General features: G+C 48.4%; 1 protein-coding gene across 6 annotated transcripts in view; it reads left to right on the top strand.

Moving 5' to 3' along the window:
* ANKS1A (ankyrin repeat and sterile alpha motif domain containing 1A) overlaps window positions 1-19027 on the top strand; it is a 113979-nt gene that overhangs the window by 35909 nt on the left and 59043 nt on the right. For all 6 annotated transcript variants that reach the window (XR_010073844.1, XM_063356892.1, XM_063356891.1 and 3 more), the window contains 8 exons: window positions 1347-1643; window positions 2319-2394; window positions 2670-2771; window positions 4085-4180; window positions 4276-4472; window positions 6281-6373; window positions 10661-10778; window positions 17765-18336. Coding sequence is in view for 5 of the 6 variants with exons in the window: in XM_063356892.1 (XP_063212962.1) it covers window positions 1347-1643; window positions 2319-2394; window positions 2670-2771; window positions 4085-4180; window positions 4276-4472; window positions 6281-6373; window positions 10661-10778; window positions 17765-18336 (1551 nt within the window). In the remaining variant the exon portion in view is untranslated. The remainder of the gene's footprint in view (window positions 1-1346; window positions 1644-2318; window positions 2395-2669; window positions 2772-4084; window positions 4181-4275; window positions 4473-6280; window positions 6374-10660; window positions 10779-17764; window positions 18337-19027) is intronic.

Here is a 19027-nt window from a genome sequence, read left to right as displayed (position 1 = left end):
CTCCTGTAGTCCCTAGAATGACTTAACACGTTAATAGGATTAAAGTGCTGGTACAACAGAGCAAGTTCTGCAGCGTGGTTGTGAAATGGTGCAAAATACTGACTGCTCCTACAAGCCGGTATCCAAAAAAAAAATCACGTGTTCTCAAAGCCTAAAGGAAGGTGCTTTGATCAAATTCAGTTTCTTTAGTAGTACTTCTAACTCCATGAAGACAACTGTGTTCTCTGGGATTTTTTTTTAATGGGAACTGTTCTTAAAAATGATAAATTCAATGATGATTCTTTCAGCTAAGGTTTAAGCGAGTAACGATTTTTATACTAAAGTTTTTTGGGCTAAATGGTTAGATAGTATTTTTTTCCAGAGTGCTTTAACAGAAATCCCCCTGTGTCTAACACACAGTGGTAAAACTAGAAACTTGAGGCAAATTTAATTTTAGAGAAGGCTCTTTCAAATCTGACAATGATCCTGTTTTGCACCTGCAAGTGCAATGTTAGTGCTGCTTGTCTTTCAGTGCTTTGTGTTAGTGATTTTTAGCCTGACAGATGCTGCACGCCTTAATTGGATCTGGCTTTCGCTTGTGGAGGTGTTCTCTTGTCGCTTGGACAACTCTTCCCTCCGTTGACCCGAGACCTCGACTACAAGGGCTTGTTAGTGGAGTGATCTAATTGCACTGCTTTCTAATTCACGAACTGCATGGAACTCAACGCACCCTTTCTCTAAACCAGCTTGCGAGCTTCAGAATTGCAAAGGTGGAATGACTGTTATAATCAGGATAAGTAGGATTTGAAACAATTGAAGTTTAAATCTAAAATGATGACGATTAAGCTACAGCAGATAGAATTCATGCTGCAGTTTGCCTACCGTATCTTGCAGCCTTTTATTTTTGTGGCACCCCCAAGCGTGGGATGCTGCTCACAAATAACAGGCTGCCTTCCCCAGGTGCAGAATTAACGGGAATCCAGATACAGCTTGACAATCCCTAAGCTTTAGCGTGGTCCCCTGGTTTTTGACCTCAGTGCTTTGAAAGCAGCCTATTCCACATATAGCACCTATGTCGTGTAGAGCAGATTTCCCGTATCTGAGTAAAGCTTATTTTTCTGAATGTTTTTGAAGCTTTTTCTGGGTGGGTTGGTGGATGAGCTCACGAGGGGATGTCTGTGCCTGGTACATGGCTACTGAGATGGTGAAAACATTCCTCCAGGCTCTGTTTCAAACTGAGCTCTCTGCTTCCCGATTGCCTTTTTATTTTTTTTTTGGTCTTGTTTTTGCATTTAAACTTCAATGGTTTGAGTGAGGCATGGAGCAGCTTTGTTCTCCCTGGTTCTGACGTTCTGGTCTCCCCCCAGAACAACGACAACGAGACGGCGCTGCACTGCGCCGCCCAGTACGGCCACACCGAGGTGGTGAAGGTCCTGCTGGAGGAGCTGACCGACCCCACCATGCGCAATAACAAGTTTGAGACTCCTCTGGACCTGGCTGCGCTCTATGGGAGGCTGGAAGTCGTGAAGATGCTCTTGAACGCTCACCCCAATCTCTTAAGCTGCAACACTAAGAAACATACTCCTCTGCACTTGGCGGCCAGGAATGGTCACAAAACTGTGGTCCACGTCCTCCTGGATGCTGGCATGGATAGCAACTATCAGGTATCTCGTGTGTCTGTGTGTGAAGGGCTGGTCTAGTTGCCGGGGGACGGAGAACCCCCGTAGTTGTCGTACAGAGAGCTCCTCCTAACCCTCAGGGATCGCTTATGAAAGACGAGCGATAGCTTTGTTTTCCTCTGGGCTGTTTGTTCAGCTCTTGGTTGCTCTGAGAAGCTGCTCAGGGGGACTCCGGTGCTGTGCACGCTTCACGCCTGCTTGTTAGTTGGACAAAAAGCCCCAGGCACATGGCGAGGGAGAAAAAAAGCCTTTTCGCCTGAGCTATTCTGCCCCGCAATACCATGAGCTCTTGATAGCGATGGAGCCAAACTGTGTCTCTTCCTATCAAGCCACGTGTGAATATGCTGTTTGCACAGCAATAGCTTGTGTGTGGTGGTCTTGTCTTTCCTTTTCAGGACATGACCTCTCGCTAAGCTGAGGAAAGTCCTTCCTTGGTCTCTAACCTGGGCCCGCATGTCTCTCTGAAGACACCATCCCCATTTTCCATTCCACATTCGCAGCATTGTAATAATATCAATAGTCTGTCTGCAGTTGTAGATCTTGTTGCCCACACTTCATATATGATGCCGTATATTTATTGCTTCTGTAACCTTCTAAAACATGCCTCCATCGCCATTCCCCACTGCCTAGCTTCATGCTGTTTTTCCATTTAATTTGCAGACTGAAAAAGGCAGTGCTTTGCACGAAGCTGCTTTGTTTGGCAAGACAGATGTGGTACAAATATTGCTGGCTGCAGGTGAGAGAATGATCCCCTTTGGAAGTGATAACCTGGTGATTCCTTCACCCGGAACTTGGGGAAACCCCTTTATAGTGGCGGCATGTGTCTCCAACCAGCTATGAAAGCTCCTCGGAGAGGTTATCTCCTGGTGTTTGGCTTTAGGTCTGCCTCTCCAGAGCATTTTTTAGCTCCCCCCGGTGAAGATCACAAAGATCTGACTTGCTGAAAGACATGAATTTGCACATAGTTCAAAAATATTCTCGCTTTTGCCTTCTCTACGCCTATTGCTACAGGTATTGATGTGAACATAAAGGATAACAGAGGCCTGACAGCTCTGGATATTGTGAGGGAACTTCCTTCTCAGAAAAGCCAACACATAGCAGCTCTCATCGAAGGTAAGTGATGTAGCCCTGTGTGGGGACAGGGGGGAGAAGTTTGGGGTGATAATTGTGCCAGTGCAAGTACAGGATTTTGTTCTCTAGTCCTGGAAAGTGCTGAAGGCAAAACAGCTTTGGGCCGGGTCCCTCAGTTCCCTCGCTGAGAGTCTTGTTGGAAGGAATGATGCTTAATGGCTCGGGTGAACTGTCTCCAGACCGAATATTTGCAGGGGGATCTTCTAGGGGGAAGATTTAAGGGGATTAACTCCTTTGCTGAAGGAGTGGGACATGACTTTTGCAGTTTAAATGGGCTTAATTGAGCTTTGTTTAACTCACTTTAGAAGGTAATTAAAATTAAGGATAGCCTAAATCTGCTTGCAGAATGCCAAGTAATAGCTTTAGAAATGGGTTTGGATTAACTGTCCTTTATGTGTCTGTGTAGGCAAATAGTCATCCACAGATCTTACATCCTACCCCTCACTTCATTGTGAAGCTGGGGCATGGATTTTGCAGATGAGATTTGCAGAAAAGGCCTTGATTACTTGTGGTTTATAAAGGAGCTGGGCCCATTGTGTCTGTCCCAGTTAGGGAATGAAATGTGGCATCTTAGCTAAATTCATACCTTGTAATTATGCTGTCTCAATTTCCTCTCAGCTGTGGGGAGAAAGATCAGAAGCGTATGCAACTGGTGTGCGTTATTCATGCTTAGCATTCGAGAGCTTTACAGGTTCAAAGCACTTTGCAGGCTTTTAATTAAGCCTTGCCTGTGAGGCTGGTAGGTATTAGCTCCGTTCCGAAATTGAAGACACAGATGAGCTTTAAAACTAAAGTTCTTGCAGGTAAATGCTGATAGCTTGCTCCTGCGAGGGAGCCAGCTGCGTGAGATGTTACTGTCTGACGTTATTCGTGGAAGTTTAATGGTTCTGGCTGTGCCTGTGGTTAGGGGACCACAGCTAGAATTGGTTTCTCTGCTGTCTTATGACTCCAGCAGACCGGACTGCATCTCTGGTTAGTGATGTAGCTTGTGTCTACAGCATGAAGTCATCTGCTCCGTGACGTCGTGTCCGTGCAGGAGCTTTGCAGCTTTCTGATTAAAGACTCTAAAAAGTTCAAAGAACCATCCTTAACCTTGTGCATGTGATTAAAGAGGCCGCCTGCTTCTATTTTGGGATCTGAGCTGCAAGCTTTAGTAATGTACTTTGCTGGTTTTTTGGAAACTTAATGAGCTGACAGTTGGCCTTCCATCCGCAAGGGAGGAAGCACCACATGCTGAAGTGGACGTAAAACCAGGTTGACATAAACTGACCCTGTCGCCCCTCCCCTCATTGCAGATTACACCATTGGGAAGAAAAGTGCCAAAGCTGCGGAGAAGACTGTTCCAGCACCGCTTGTTCCAGCCGCTGATCCCATGTGCCGGATATCTCAGGGTAGGCTTCCACACAGCACAGCAGTTGCTAGGACTCTTCTTTTTCCAAGGGCAGAAGCCCTGAGTGATGTATTTGTGTCTCTCTCCCTCTCACAGGTGACGTGGAGAAAGCGGTTACAGAACTGATCCTAGATTTTGATGTGAACCCCGAAGAGGAGAGCCCCTATGAAGCTTTATACAACGCAACGTCCTGCCACTCCCTGGACAGCCTTGCCAGTGGGAGATCTTCCGATCGAGAGTCCGTCAATAAGGAAGCGGAATCAGCCGGTCTCAAAGCAGCAGGAGTCAGGCCTGTAGGTACCTCTGTGTGTTCATCTCTGCGTGCCTTAGAAGGACGGGTAACTTTTCATGATTTTGCAGCAGGCTGCCTATCCCCAGCTTGAGGAGATCTTTAAACTCACCCCTGACACTGATTAGAGCAGGCAGGTACCTCTCCTTTCCACTGGGTGTTGTATTGCCCGCAAGTGCCCACTTCTCCATGCCTGATTGTCACCTCGCGCTGCATCCTTCTGTTTTCTGGCAGTTGAATGCTGGTGCCTGTGAGTTTTGGTTCGTCAGGACGTTGCGCTTAGCTGAAGGGCTAACTTCTCGTGCAGAAGAAAGCTTTGGAAGCTTTTGTGTGGAGCATTTTTCTCATCTCTCTTGCTCTCTGCTTTGCCCAAGAGACACTCTCAAGAAATTGTCTTTAAGAATATCTGGTTGGAAACTAGTTGGCAGCGGAAGCGTTTTTCGTGTATTACTTGCAGAGATCTGTAGAGGGTACCCAAGGCTTTACAAGGCAATGCAAAGCTCCTGAAACTGTCTCCATAGAAGCCTTCCTCATCCGTTAGTTGCATCTGCTGCCGCCTTAGCAATCGGTGACAGTGCAGAAGGGGCAGAAGGGATGCCGGCCTTGAGCACGCTGTGTGCCAGCTTCTGGGTTTGCTTTCTGGTTGGTTTTACAAAGCCTGCTTCGTGGATGGAGTTTGGCACAAAAGGCAAAGCGGCAATGAACAATTAAACTGCTGGTGGTACTGTAACCGTGCTTCTTCTCTCCCTGCAAAGAGGTGCATCCTTTTTCCTGTACTATTAGAAAATATAGTGGAAATGAAACAAAAGCTGTAGACGACTGACATTTCAGCTAGGTCTCTCTTTAGGGTATGCCATACAAGATGCGCTAAGTCCTGTTACTGACTAAATCTTGGTGGTTTATATCCAGCTATGTGCTGTCCTGTGTTAATAGTGTCTGATGTGAAATAAGCTCAGCTCTGTCACAAATGAGAAAAGATGAGAGGCTGAACTGCAGCGGACGGGGAGAAGAAAGAGGAACGTGTTCTAGGAGCTTGCTGAAGTTTCTCCCAAAATTTAGCTGGAGTTTTTTGGAGTGAGCGGATCGCCTCTGCCGTCTTTCCCTGTGCCATTAGATGGAGCTCTTGCAGGGCAGGAGGTGACCTCGGGATGCGTTTCCCTCCGCAGCGAGACAAGGCAGCAGCTCTCGCTGCCCACAGGCAATCTTGGGATATTTGAGGAATGCAGTGCAGCATTGTCTCTCGATCTCCAGGGTTTTTCACTATAAAAGGTGCCTCTGGAATCACTTATTCATGTTACTGTTTCGTTAAGACACAAGTGATGAGTCTTCCCTTTCTACCCATCTGCACGAGTTCATTACTGACCTTCACTGTGTAAAGCTGAGATTACCAGTTTGGGTCTGAACGAACTGGTTTAAGTAATGAAGCAATAAACCTGTGTACACAGCACCTTCCAGCCGAGCAGTTTTATTCTCCTGAAAGCACAGTTGGTGCTCACGTGGGTCTGAGCTGGCCTTGTGACCGCTGCGGAGCAGAAGCGGGTGGTCAGTGTTCTCCATCCAGAGGACTGCGGTAGGGTGAATCTGCAGAAAGGGCTCTCCCAAATTGGTGTCCTGCTGAAGAGGAGGAGAAGGAGGAGAAAAGGCAGCAACCATCACCAAATTCTGAGCTGTTAGGACTAACTCCTCCACCCAGATTAATTTGAGGAGGTCCTTACCATGCTGCGTTCAGGGCAGCGTGGACATAGTGCCAGTGGAAGCAGAAGGGGACATGCTTTAACGCAACGCAGTTGACTGTGGTCTTCTAAACTGCAGAGAGAGCGTCCACCCCCGCCTGCCAAGCCACCACCCGATGAAGAGGAGGAGCAGCACGTGGAGAAGAAGATAGGCCATGGTGCTTCCTGTGAGGTACGTGGGACTTGATCTGGGGTGTTTTAGAAGAGTGTGGCCTAAAGAACAGTTTTAATAATTTGGAAGGAGCCAACTCCCTTGCAAGTCAGGTTGTGAAAGGGAAGTTTTCTTTCACTCCAGCATTGCTGCTGTCACTTGCCGTGGGAACTTCCTTTGTGCGGTTCTTCCAGGGCACCTCTGCGTTGACCTTCAGCCTTACTTTCCTATTCTTGGCTGAGAATTCCCTTAGGAAGAGATTTTTCTGAAGCACGTTGCGATGTGGACTGTTGCCCACTTGTAATGATCCCACCAAATGCATCTTCACTTGAGAGTGAAACCCAGAGGGCCGTTAGTTCCTGCTTCTTCTTAGCTTCCAGCTGTGGAGGAGATGCGTGGGCTTGGGGGTCCTGCTGACGTGAACAGGGATCAGGGGCTTGAATTCAGCAGAGAATCTGTCCCAGCATGTGTTAAAGCTGTCTTCTGCAGAGGTCAATGCACGTGAGCTGCTTTTTGATGAAACTAAAGCTCTTTTGTTCTGCATTGTTGCTCCTGGGCTTCCTATCGCTCACTTCTGTTCACCTGCCTGTGAACCTGAGATGTGAGGGTTCTCCAGGAGTCCTGTGCGTAGGGGGGTGCGAAACCACAAATGTGTCTTGGCAACCTCTGCTGACACCCCAGAGAATCTTCAAAGCAAAACCAAATCTTGTGGATTTCCTGGTTTTTCCAAATGCAGTAGGTTGTATGTAAAACGAATGGAGCGTGTGCTGCCTCTCGCTGTCGGAACAGGCTCCAGTTCACCACACGCTTTGCTTCGAATGTGTTGATCTGCTGAAGTTCCTACAAGGCATAAATGTGATCTGTTTTCTGAAGTATGTCAAATCTCCACGAGACATGAGTAAATGCTATTTGCTTTAATGGAACTGGCTCTTTATAGAGAGAGTAAAGCTCCAAACAGCGCATAAACAGTAAAATTGAAATGCAAAACCGTGGACTGATCTCTCCGCTGCTGTTAAAATGGTTTTGCAGTGTGTGATAACCAGTCCCGTGGCCGGCCCTGGGCAGAGCAGAGCTGGGTAGCAGGTCACGGCATAATTGGAAAGCAGAACTTGTTCATGACAATAAACACGAGGGAGGGAAACGTGCATTGACTGCTCCTGCTGAGTTATCTTGCCATATTTAATTATAAAACACCTGCTGTGTTGTCCTGCCACTAAAGGCTTTGGAAATGTGATCCATTAAAGGAAATCTTGCTGGCAAATAGACTTGAATGCAAAGCGACTCGCTGGGGAGATCTTGATTTGCAACCAATTCCATTGATAGAACTTGCAGGCAGCGTGTGTCGCTGCCTGGAAATGACCTTCTAGATGTCCCGATAAGGCAGGTTTGGGTCTGATTCTTTTTCTTTGCTTACTATTTCTGGGGTGCTCAGTTTTTCTGATTCTTGCCCATTATTTATCATCTCGGCACATGTTCTCTCTGGGTTGGGCAGGCGGGAACAGGAATGCGCTTGGGGAATGCTGTAAACGTCTCGTTGCAGCATCCTGATCTGCTGTCCTCCAGACCTGCTCTGGCGTTAGGGCTGGGACAGTTAGTCATTGACTGCTCTGGGGTTGGGCCAAACTCTGGTTTCAAAAGTAGTCTTTTTATTCTGTTGCCAATACAGGGCTATCTGTCAAAGCAGATGTGCATAAACAAGAAACTTTTAACTTTCATCATGGAAAAACATTAGTACAAACAGGCAAAAGAGCTGATTGTTTGGAGGTGCTCGAGTGCCGCCTTTCACTATCTGCAGAAACCTTCTGGGTTTGCAGCTGAATAAGAGTCTGCGTTGTCAAATTAAACTTCAGTTTCATTTGTTTACTACTCATCTCCGAAAGGGAAGTGCAGACAAAAGCCAAGGCGCCGTGTTTGTTCCCGCAGTTTGATCTGCAGTTCTGGTGGGGGAGGAGAGAGAAACGAGATGAGTTGCCCTTTAAAAAGTCCTTCAAAGTCCACTGCTGTGGACTAAGTACGCTTTAAAAAGCGTGCTCATTATTAACAACATCTTATTTTTGGGCTTTGCTAATAGTGAATATTCATACATGCTAACCAACATGTATAAATAAATGAAAGATGAATTGGGAGAAGGTTTTGTTTGATGATTTTGTTACTCCTGGTTGCAGAGCCTCCAGAGCAAGCATCAGTCTCCAGCAAACAAAGGTCTTCATTTTGAGTGAATTTGAACCTGAGACTCTATTTAAAGCTTGGAAGGATGAGAGATGGAGGAAATAAAGTGCGACCAGGCCTATAAATGCACGCGCGAAAGTTAACAAAGCAAAAGCTGGGAATTGTGTGCTGTCAGGGAGCTGCTTTTGAATGCACTCGGTGCATTTGATGGAGGACAGCATAGTCCTCGTCACCTGCAGGAGTCTCAGGAGAATTCTAATGCCTGGCCTGAGGTCCAGGCTACAACTGTGAGGACAGGCTGCTGCTGTGCAGTATTTTTCCAAGATCTCTGGCGAGAGCCTGTTACCTGCTGTTATGGTCTGATGTTTTTGTGCCACCATCTGGTCAGGAGTTGTTTTTTTTTCCTTAATTTGCTCATTATGAGCTCCTTCACCTGAAAAGGAGCGGGTCTGCCTGACGGCTCATGCTTGAAGCAGGTAGAATAAATACTTTCTTTGCTGGACGTGACCCATTTCCTCCCATTGAGAAAGCCGATTTAAAAGCCAGCTGGGCTTGTGCAGAAACAGTACGCGGATGCAGGACTCCTGTCAGTGCTGCTGACTCCTCTGTGTCTTTCCAAGACTCCCTAAACTTCCAGAGGTCCTGGCTAGATTGCAGTCGGGTAGGTAATTTTTAGTGGGGGCCCGTTGTGAGGGGGAATGGTTTGAAACTAAAAGAGGGGAGATTTAGACTAGATATAAGGAAGAAACTCTTTCCTGTGAAGGTGGTGAGACCCTGGCCCATGTTGCCCAGAGGTGGGAGATGTCCCATCCCTGGAAACATTCAAGGCCGGGATGGACGGGACTTTGAGCAACCTGGTCTAGTTCAAGATGTCCCTGCCTGTGACAGGGGGGTTGTACTAGATGGCCTTTGAAGGTCCCTTCCAACCCAAGCTATTCTATGAGGTACCTATTTGCCCTTAAAGCAACTCTGATGCTTTCTCTTTGGGGAAGAAATGGTTGGACTTGATGATCTCGAAAGTCCTTTCCAACCTAGACGATTGTATGAAATTGGAGCTGGTGCCTAGTCCGCTGTCTAGACAGTCCCAGGAGACTGTGACCATTACAGGAGTCCTCCCTGGGGAGATGTTTTGTTTGGACCTGTCCTTCCCTGGCTTGGCAGCAGGTCGGGATTGATGCTTGCTTTCTGGCCTGGGTTTGACCCCACTGCGGTTGGCCGTGGGCACAGATGGCTCCTGGGCCAGGGCTGCATCAGCCTGCCAGGGTCTGGCCAGGAGATGGTGCTGAAAGGCAGCTGACCATGCAGGCAGGGGGTCTTGAAGCCCAGTTTGGCCCCATTAGCACCAGGGTGGCACTGGTGGCTCTCTAAGGATGTGGAACGCCTATCATCCTTGGTGGTGAGGAAGACCAACGTGTGCGAGTCTGCAGCAAGACTCAGCTGGATCCTGCAGCGGGACCGCATTCCTGCACGTGGATGGTGGCTTTCCAGAGCAGCTTGCTGGAGGGGCTGCCAATATCACAAACAAGCTCTAATCAGAGGCTTTTGGGGATTTAAGCGAGCAGACTCGCTGCTGCACATCCTGAGGTTAAACTGAGTTTATACAGTGTTGCTTGAGGGCTCTTTAGTCCTAAAAACACCGTGCATCCTGAGGTTAGAAATGCTCCAGCTGAGACTTCGGAGAAGGTGGCAGGGATTTGGGCTTTTTTTTTTTTTTTTTTTTTTTTAAGCCATGTCCTAATAGGGCCAGCAATTAAATAGTGAGTGACGATGCAAATTCCAATAGCAACAGCAAGTCTGAGTTGGGATGAACAGGAATAACGGTCTCAGCTCTTTTTCCCCGTCCAGGCTGTCTGCAGCCCTCGCGCACTGAATCAGTTGCTCAGCGCTAAAAAGCTGGCAGCAGCCCTAAAGACTAGAAAATAAAGGGGTTTGGGGGTTGGTGGTTGTTTTTTTTTTTTTTTTTTGAGGGGCAAAAAAAAAAAAGTGGGGGGCGTATTACATTTTGGATCACGCTCCACAGCGAAGGTGTCGCCTCTGCCAATCCCTTGCTTAAACCATGGCATAAAGAGGCCTTGTGCTTGATCGCCGGGATAAATAGCATTGCTTTGTGGAGCGCTACATTATGCTGTTTTTCATTAGGTCTCTGTTGCACGAGGAAAGAGCAAGGGAAGTGGAGCTGAGGAAGAGGAACACCCTTACGAGCTGTTGCTCACAGCAGAAACGAAAAAGCCCGTTGCGGTGGATAGGAAAACAAAAGGTAAGTGACTGTCCAAAAAGCAGAGCTGTTTGCTGAGCTGCCTTTAAGGGAAATATAGAGGGCAGAGAGTAACTGGAACAATTAAACTCTTTGCTGGGTGGGGCGGCTGCATTGCAATTGTTTTGTTTCCTGGTAATCTTCACTTTTATAAAGGAGAGATCTAAACGTTCCTGTACAAAATGTACACGGAGGAAGGGCACCTCCGCTGTTTTGACAGCGAAGAGATTGCGAGGACCTACTCCGTGAACTTAAAAAATCAGCAGATGTTGTGCACAGTCAAGTAAATGCAGAGGGGTGGAAGGCTGTGCCTTGTTGTTAGCAGTGAGAGGGACCAAAGCAAGCGTTTAAATGAGGCGTATTCTCCATCAGCTGAGTTCAAAGACCTGCTGGCGTTGCATGTTGGTATCAGCAGACGACTTGCCCCGCTATCCTGGTCTTAAAATCAACATCCCGCTGTGTATTACAGCTAATTTGAGATGTAAACTAACAAAGGAGGAAAACAAACCTGTGTAGAGTGAGCCCCTTTCTAGAACTGACTGAAAATCCACGATATAGCCAGGTTAAGTACCGAACTCAGCCCCCTTCTCCCACAGGGACCTCTGTGCTTTACAAAGGATCTGGGAACACCTTGTCTCTTGTGTTTGGCTGTCGCTGGGCTTTTTGGCTTCCCTTCAACAACAACAACAAAAGATTTGTTTAGAGGAGAAACATCACTTGCTTTTATTCAAAAGTCCTGAGCAGGAATTTGTGGAAGGATTTAGTTTGGACTCTAAACCTGGAGAAGGTCTCGTGTTGAGGATGAACGGAGGATAACACGGATCCGATGTGATGTCTCATTGACTGCCCTGTGAGACCTGTGGATTTTTTCTCCCCCCCCCGCCCCCTTCTTGCAGTGTGTGACAGCTTTCATTCCTTGAGTCCTGCTGCTCTCCTGGCTTGTGTAGGGTGGCACAAGAGGTTGTTGGTTTCCCACCAGGATTTGCCAAAGCCACTTGCTGCCCGAGGCAAAGTTAGGGTGCTTTTCAGGTTGGTGCTTTGCAGTCTCGGCCAGGACTAGCCCTTCGGCGACAGGCATTGAACCAGGAGCTTTCAGGGCCGTCTTTTCAGTATGCAGCTATTGCTGGTTATTCAAGTGCGAGCTATTCCTGACGGCTTTGCGCCTTTCTCTGGCTACTGTGTCTAGGTTTGATTAATGGGAGTGAAGGGGTGTCATAATTATGTGTCAGATTAAAATAAAATCTTCAAGTAATGCATCTGCTTGTTCCTGATGCAAATCTCTTCCCCGAAACACCTGAAGACATCGGTACCACAGGCCCTCTAAGCCCCGTTTCACGGAGAGGTTGCAGGAAGCATCTTCAGCCTCTTAAGGATCCGGAGCAGGGTCCTGTCTTTTAACATACAGCTAGAAAGGGAATAGCTGTGACTTCAGGGTTTGCAGTCCATGGAAAGTGTTCCTGTGTGTGTAACAAACCTAGAGCCCTTTCCACTGTTGTAGTGGGAGAAATCCAGGGATGCGGTTGAGTTTTCTCAACTTCCAGGACTTGTCCGCTCTTTTAAATGCGATTAGCGCTATGACTGATGCAGTGGAGCCTTTGATGTAGTGGAGGTGAAGAGCTGCTGATGTGTTTCTCATCTCTTGCATTTCTTAAGCTTGCCAGGGCCATCTCCCATTGCTCTTTGTGGTGGACCTGGAGAAAGGGACACGACTGTTTGTCCCCCTTCTCCGAAGGGTACCAGCTTTTTCCAAAGACGTTTTCCAAAACGTCTCAGTGTGGCACATGTGGCAGTGTCCCCAGCTGGCAGCTCTCCATGTCCTGCAGGAGCAGCTGAGCTTTGACAGGGCCCCGTGTCATTTTTCACCTGTTGCTTGTCCTCTCGGGGACTTCAGGCTTCTCAACCCCAGTAGGAAACGAGGCGCTGACTGGTTTTCTCTTGTGGTCATCCTTGCCTTCTGACACAGCATTGCAGGCCGCTGCTTTCTGCACGCGAGTCCTGTGAGTGCTCTGGAAGGGTGGATCAGCTTTGAAATCTGCTTTGTTATGCTGGGAACAAAAGGAAATGTTTCCGGCTTTCGTGGTACTTGGGGTCAGCTGCCAGAAGGGCATGTGGAAGCAGACGTAGCGAGTATGAAATGCGAGTTATAAGCTGATGGGGGGGCGGGGAGATGCATTTAGGGACCAGCAGAGTCATTTTGGCAAAAAGTTGAACGAGGGCTTGAGTGATGGACTGAAGCCTTAATTGGGGTGTTGGAGAATTTTCCCACCTCTGGATCAGAAGGGTCCTGGAGCATCAAAGGCAGCAGCTCAATCCCAAGACAAGGAGCGGGCTGAAGCATGGCTTTGAATTGCTTCTTGGCCCTTGATCTGAGAGGCTGGGCTTCTAGATGTTGCTTGATGAGTTCTGGAGGAGCCTTTGGTCAGGAGAGAAGGACTGGGATTCTCGCAGGCTACTGAGAAGGGCTTTTCAGGGCAGCCAAAAGGCTGAATTTCAGGCATGCTGGTTTTAATGGTGCCTTTCATATGTGATAGCTGCCTTTGTTCCTCTTGCTGCAACTTGTCTCGTATCCAGTGCCCAGATGAATGTGGTATTATCCGCCTGGCTTTGGTTGCCTTTTGTGTAGGTTGCAGCAGTTTGCTGTCACATGCTGGAGCACTAGGAAAAGTTGGCCTAATGTTTTGGGCAGAGTATCAGAAGTGGTTTGAGCCAAATGCTTTCCCATCCCCTTTGGTAAGGAAACTACGTGCAATCGCATGCGTGAAGCCAGGGCATTCAGATCTTCAAACGGGACTTGTAAATAGGCCAAAAGTGGTGAACTGACCGGGAGGAGGCTGCACAACTCCTGCTGCGTTCACAGAGATCTGATGGAGGGTGAATATGGAAATACTGCTGAGTTTTGATTCTGTCTTGCTCCTCAGGAGAGTCATCCACAAGTGCAGTCAGCAGTAACCAGCTGCAGGTAGGACTGACTTGGTTCCTTCTGACAGTTTTTAAAAACTGATGTTGTTGAGGTTCTGCTGTGCTGCTTCCATAGGAAGCCCGGCTTGAAGTCCCTGCTTTCACCCTTCCTCCTGCTAGAGTTGTTCTTTGTGGTTGTACTGGCTCAACCAGGTGTACGGCTGTGCTCTGAACCAGGTATCTGACCCAACGGTAAAAGACAAAGCACGCTGCCGTGAGTTTTCAAGAAAATATCTTTTCACAGAGCCCGAGCGTAGCTACAGTAGCAGTGGGATGTGTGTCACGATAGGGAATCTACGGGGACACATGGATATTGCTTAGAAGGGTTGGAACGGACAGAAATCTCTTGGTTTGCTGTGAGATGAATGACAGTGTAGAAGCACCACCGGTGTGCCCGCCATGGTTTTGTCACGGATGGAGGACAAACCCTTTTCCCATGTCTCAGGACCAAGCCTACGTTTCTGCTGTCATGATGTACTTAGAAGCTTCTGTGAGGAGCCACAGCAACGAGGGCAGTGTTTTATTGGCCTTTCTTAAAAGGGGACTGGGGGAGGGGCTGCAAACAAGCACAGGTTCAGGTAGCTTTTGGAGGATAAATTCTGCCCCAAGTGACCGAGCTCAGCGAGTCTAATAGAGGAGCGTATTGTACATTTCTGGGTTTCACATGCAGTACCGCGCTGCGTAAATGAGCCTTTGTTTTAGTTTTACTACAGGTGAAGGTTATTTTTGCGCTTCTAAAGTAGCACCCTAAAGACCAGCTTCCTTCTCTTCTCTGGCCTTTTATGCCACAGGAGATAGATTTGCATGCTCCTCACTTGACAAATTCTGGGATGGTGTGGCATGGGGAGCCTTTTCTGTATGAAAGCTGGAAGCTGGCATATGCCCTCGCTAGTTTTAAGGTTGGGGAGCTTGAGCAAAGAGCAGCTGCAATAACAGCGTCATTCCCCTAATCCAGGGGTATGAAAACAAACCCTGCCGATGATATATAGGGAAAGAAATTTGATCGAGGCAGGGCGGTTGCAGCTTAGTGCTAGGAGTTTAGGGAAGTGCTTTGTGTCTGGAATCATCAGGCTGCTGGCAGGGAAGCTCTTAATTGAATCCCGCCTGGGAAGCAGACAGCCTGTACCCAGAAGGGGGTTCCTGTTCCCATTTCGGTGTTGGAAGTTCCTCCTGTCGGTGCAACCTGCAGCAGGCGTTGGCTGAAGGAGTCGGGACCAGTCAGATGTCTGTGCTTGGGTGTAAAATGAGCTCAGGGAGTTGGGCAGAAGTCCCTGTGTTAAGGACGACTCCCTTTCTGAATTAGAAGGTGCAACTGGAGGAGGATGCTTTCAAATCCCTTGAAGTGCAGCAGATGGATAGAACTGGGGTCTCTCTGCTTTTCTAGCACCTGAATATTATTTTCCCCTTCCCCAAATTCACTGCAGCCTTGAAAAATGAGTACTGTTCATTTTTTTGCCATGAGAAAAGTGATCAGCGCATCAGCTGAATCATGTCAGTAACCTATCCCAAAAAGGTACGCCTTCCCAGGGTGGCCAGTGGTTGTTCTGCCCTCTCTGCTCGCCACCCTGAGGCACCTTGAGTTGAAACCCCAAAAGAATTCTGTGAAACCCTGGGATCCCCTGGGGAACCCTCTGTGTTCCTGATGAGAAGGAGTGAGATTGCTCTTCCCTGCCAATGTTGGTTCTTCTGTCGGCAGCTTTCGGCTCAGGCCTGTTACATGCTCTGAAATGTCTCCTTCAAGATGTTCCTCACATCTTCTGAGCAAGTGCTGTTGTCCTTGCGTCACCCCTTCCTTCCCTGGCAGCTGCGTTGTATTTTGAAGTCCTCCTTCGTCGGCCCGAGGATGAATGGGGGGCTGTGATTTCTGCTCAACAGGAGCCCTTTTGTGAGTCTCTGGAGCTGGATTTGGAGCACTTTGTTCTGGCTCGACCCAAGTGTTCCAGCACGTGGCATAAACTTTCACCAGCCGCCTCTCTGCCTTCAGCAGAAATGTCAGTAAAGGTTAAGCTGGGTCATGGAAGAAATTATTTCCAAGACAGGAAGGAGGTTAAGAAGAAAGGCTGTTGATTTTGCAAAAGTTTTTCCCTCCTCGTCAGGTTAATGTGACTGTCCCATCAATGCTGTGTCCCTTTTATTGGGTCAGGAGCTTTTTCTTATTAATAGCCGTCTGTCCTGTGAACGCAGCATGTCTGATCTCTTCTAAGGTTTCTCTCCAGCATTACAGCTTCATAACTTTATGCAGAATAACTGAGCATAGTCTGGTCTTGAGATCTTCTGATGGGGCGCTGTTGTTGGCACTCCCCGGCCAGCCTTTGGAATGATGCTGGAGACACCCCCTGCCCACAGGGCATGTGCCTCCCCCTTGGCAACTTCAGCTGCAGAACCTGTGGTGTCTGTGCCCCTGCAAGATAGTCAACAACTACTTCATTGTCCTGGAATCTTTAACTCGTAGGATCCAGAATGAAATAAGCCCTCGCATCACTTGATCCCGGGGAGAAGCGAGCTCCGCCGGCGCGCTGCCCTGGCAGTCAACCTCCGTTCGGGCTTTGGCTCTTCCTGACTCAGCTGCCAACTGAGCAAACTGCTTTTAGCGTTTCTGTGGAGTAAACAAATGCCTGCGAGAGGGACTAGCTGTGCTCATCCAACGCAGGGCGCACGAGACCCCAGGATCTGAAGCGGCTCGCAGAGATAAAGGACTAATTCAGTCCTTTCCTGCCTCATTTCTGGTGTGAGGACAGACCACAAAACCAGATGGGTGTCAGCGTTTGAAAATAACCTGGTCGAGCCTAGTGCTGGGGAGGGTGCTTGGGGGGAAGGAGTTGATCTCACTGTTGTTGCTAATAGGCTGCTTTTAATTAAAGATAAGTAAAATTCATCAGTGTGTTTTGCCTTGCTGAAACGAGGATTCCTGTGCCTTGGCTGCCAAGGGCTGCTCTCTTGCAAAGCAAGCAATTTCCTCTTCCCATCTAAACATCCTCCTTCATTACAGAGCCACGTTATCGGGGTGCTTTGCTGTATTGTTCCTTTGCAGCGTCGGTTTTTGGTCCTCGGACTGAAGAGTGTTTCTTCAGCGCTAAATGGAAGTGGTTAAAATTCGCAAGCGATTCTGGGCGGGTGTAGGAATCCCTGGTAAACACAAGCCATACTCCTTCGCTTTACAGAGTTTTGCTTTTACAGTTCAAATGCACGTGTGTAACGTGAGCAAGGTGAGTACGCGTATGTCTGCACACGCTTGGCAATTGGGATGAGTCAATTATTCATGATTTATCCGGCGCCCTGGTACCTGATATTAAAGCTGTTGGTCCACGAGTAGCTGAGTAAGTGTCACATTTCTGGGACAGCCGGCGCTCCGCGCAGCTCGCTGCCGTTGACGATCAGACCCTTCTGTGTTCAGTGGTTCGCTTGCAAGAGGGAGACTTCTGATCAAGTTTTTTTTTTTATTGCATAAACTGTTTATTTCTCTCCCCTGAGTAGGGAGGAGAGGTTAAACTTGGAAACCGCTAGGGAGGAAAGCACTGTGGTTTGGTTTTTTTGTTGGTTTTTTTTGTTTTTTTTTTGTTTTTTCTTTTGGGGGAATGGATTTTGGAACTCGCAGGTTGATTACAGTCCAGAAGTTTTCCCACCCCGCAGCTCGTGCCAAGAGCAGGGAGCGCTGCTCTAAATAACACTTTGGCCTTTATGGAAATGTATCAGATGTTCCAGGAGCCTCCGTCTCCGCTTCTCCTACCTCACTTGCTCTCTCTGCAGGATATAGTTAGCACTTCTCTTAGCCTTATATAGCAAGGCCTGATAGTTAGTGTTAACAGGAATAAAACAACAAGGAGAGCTGCCAGATTGCATAAATCAGGCCAGTGTTTGGAATTTCATAAATGCCGTGACTTTGGGTACAAGTTGAGCACGCGGAACAATACTGAACTGTTCTCTCTTTATCTCTCCCTCCCTTGCTGAGGGAGGGCAGGGAGAGAGCTGGGATTTTGCTGCTTCTTCCATGTTTTTAATTCCCCCTCTGCTCTGTTTTCATCCCCTTGAAGACCACAGGAGGAGCAGTGGCAGCCGCAGCCAGGACTCTGCCGACGGCCAGGACATCCAGGTTCCAGAGCAGTTTTCAGGGTTGCTTCACGGTTCTTCCCCGATCTGTGAGATAAGTGAGGACCCTTTCAGGCTTGTTTCCTCCGCCGAGAAAGGAGGGACGGAAGCTACCGCCCACCCACCTGCTATGCAGCTGGAGGATGCTGACTTACCTGCCTCTGCGTCGGTACGGACCAGCTCTCCGGACCAAAACCAGAAAGTGGTCTACGCAACCGTCCAGCACACGCACGTCACCCGGGCGGATCCTGAAACTGTAGTCACGCCCCACGTGCTGCAGCACCCCGGCGGTGCCGAGGAAGAGGGGGACAGAGCTGTGGGCAGAGCCCACCCGGGGAGCAAGCCCAAAGCCGAGCTTAAACTCAGCCGCAGCTTGTCCAAATCGGACTCTGATCTTCTGACCTGCTCTCCAACAGAGGACGATGCCATGGGGAGCCGGAGCGAATCGCTCTCCAATTGCAGCACTGGGAAGAAGAGGCTGGAGAAGTCCCCATCCTTCGCTTCGGAGTGGGATGAGGTAAGGCTGACCTCGCTTAAGAGCTGCTGTGCCGGGGATGAATCTGTGCAGCACGAGCTCCTCTCTACCGCACTGCCCTTCGGAGGGGGTCCCGGGTGGGTGTCACTGCTTTTACTAACTCTCACATCACATTGACAGACAAATGCTCGCTTGTAAGTCTTTACCGGTGTTAAATGCCAAAAGACAGGGTTAATCGGAGTTGGGGAGAAGTGGAACTGCAAGAAGTGAGGGGCTTTTCAAAGTGTTTTTAAAGTTGCTCAAATACAGGGGTTGATTTCTTTTAGGCAAGCCAGATAAGTTTTTTACATCCCCAAAATAAGGGAGAGTTTGATAAGTGCTCCTCGCAAATCTTTATGTTGACCTCCTCTTTCCAAATCTTCCCCTGCGGACTCTCCCAGCATCCAGAGACATTTTGTTTCTGGCTGCTGGGGGGGGTAAGCAGCGTCCTGGGTTCGCGGGGATGGAAGGGAGAGAGTGATTAGGCTGTGTTTTGTGTATTTAGTAGCTCCCACTTTCCTCTTCACATATTTATTTCAGAGGCTTGTTAGAAGTCACTTTATTATAGCACAGGAGGCCCATGGATAGTTAAATATTTCATGCTCAGAAAGTTGGCCCTAGTGAACCACTCAGGCGAGATTAAGTGTCCCTCTGAAATTCAGCACCGCAGCATTACTGAAACATTCTTTGGAGA

Source organism: Chroicocephalus ridibundus, chromosome 20 (assembly GCF_963924245.1).
Source record: "Chroicocephalus ridibundus chromosome 20, bChrRid1.1, whole genome shotgun sequence".
Classification (NCBI taxonomy): Eukaryota; Metazoa; Chordata; class Aves; order Charadriiformes; family Laridae; genus Chroicocephalus; species Chroicocephalus ridibundus.
Note: the sequence above shows the minus strand (reverse complement) of the source record. Positions and strands in the feature narration are given on the sequence as shown.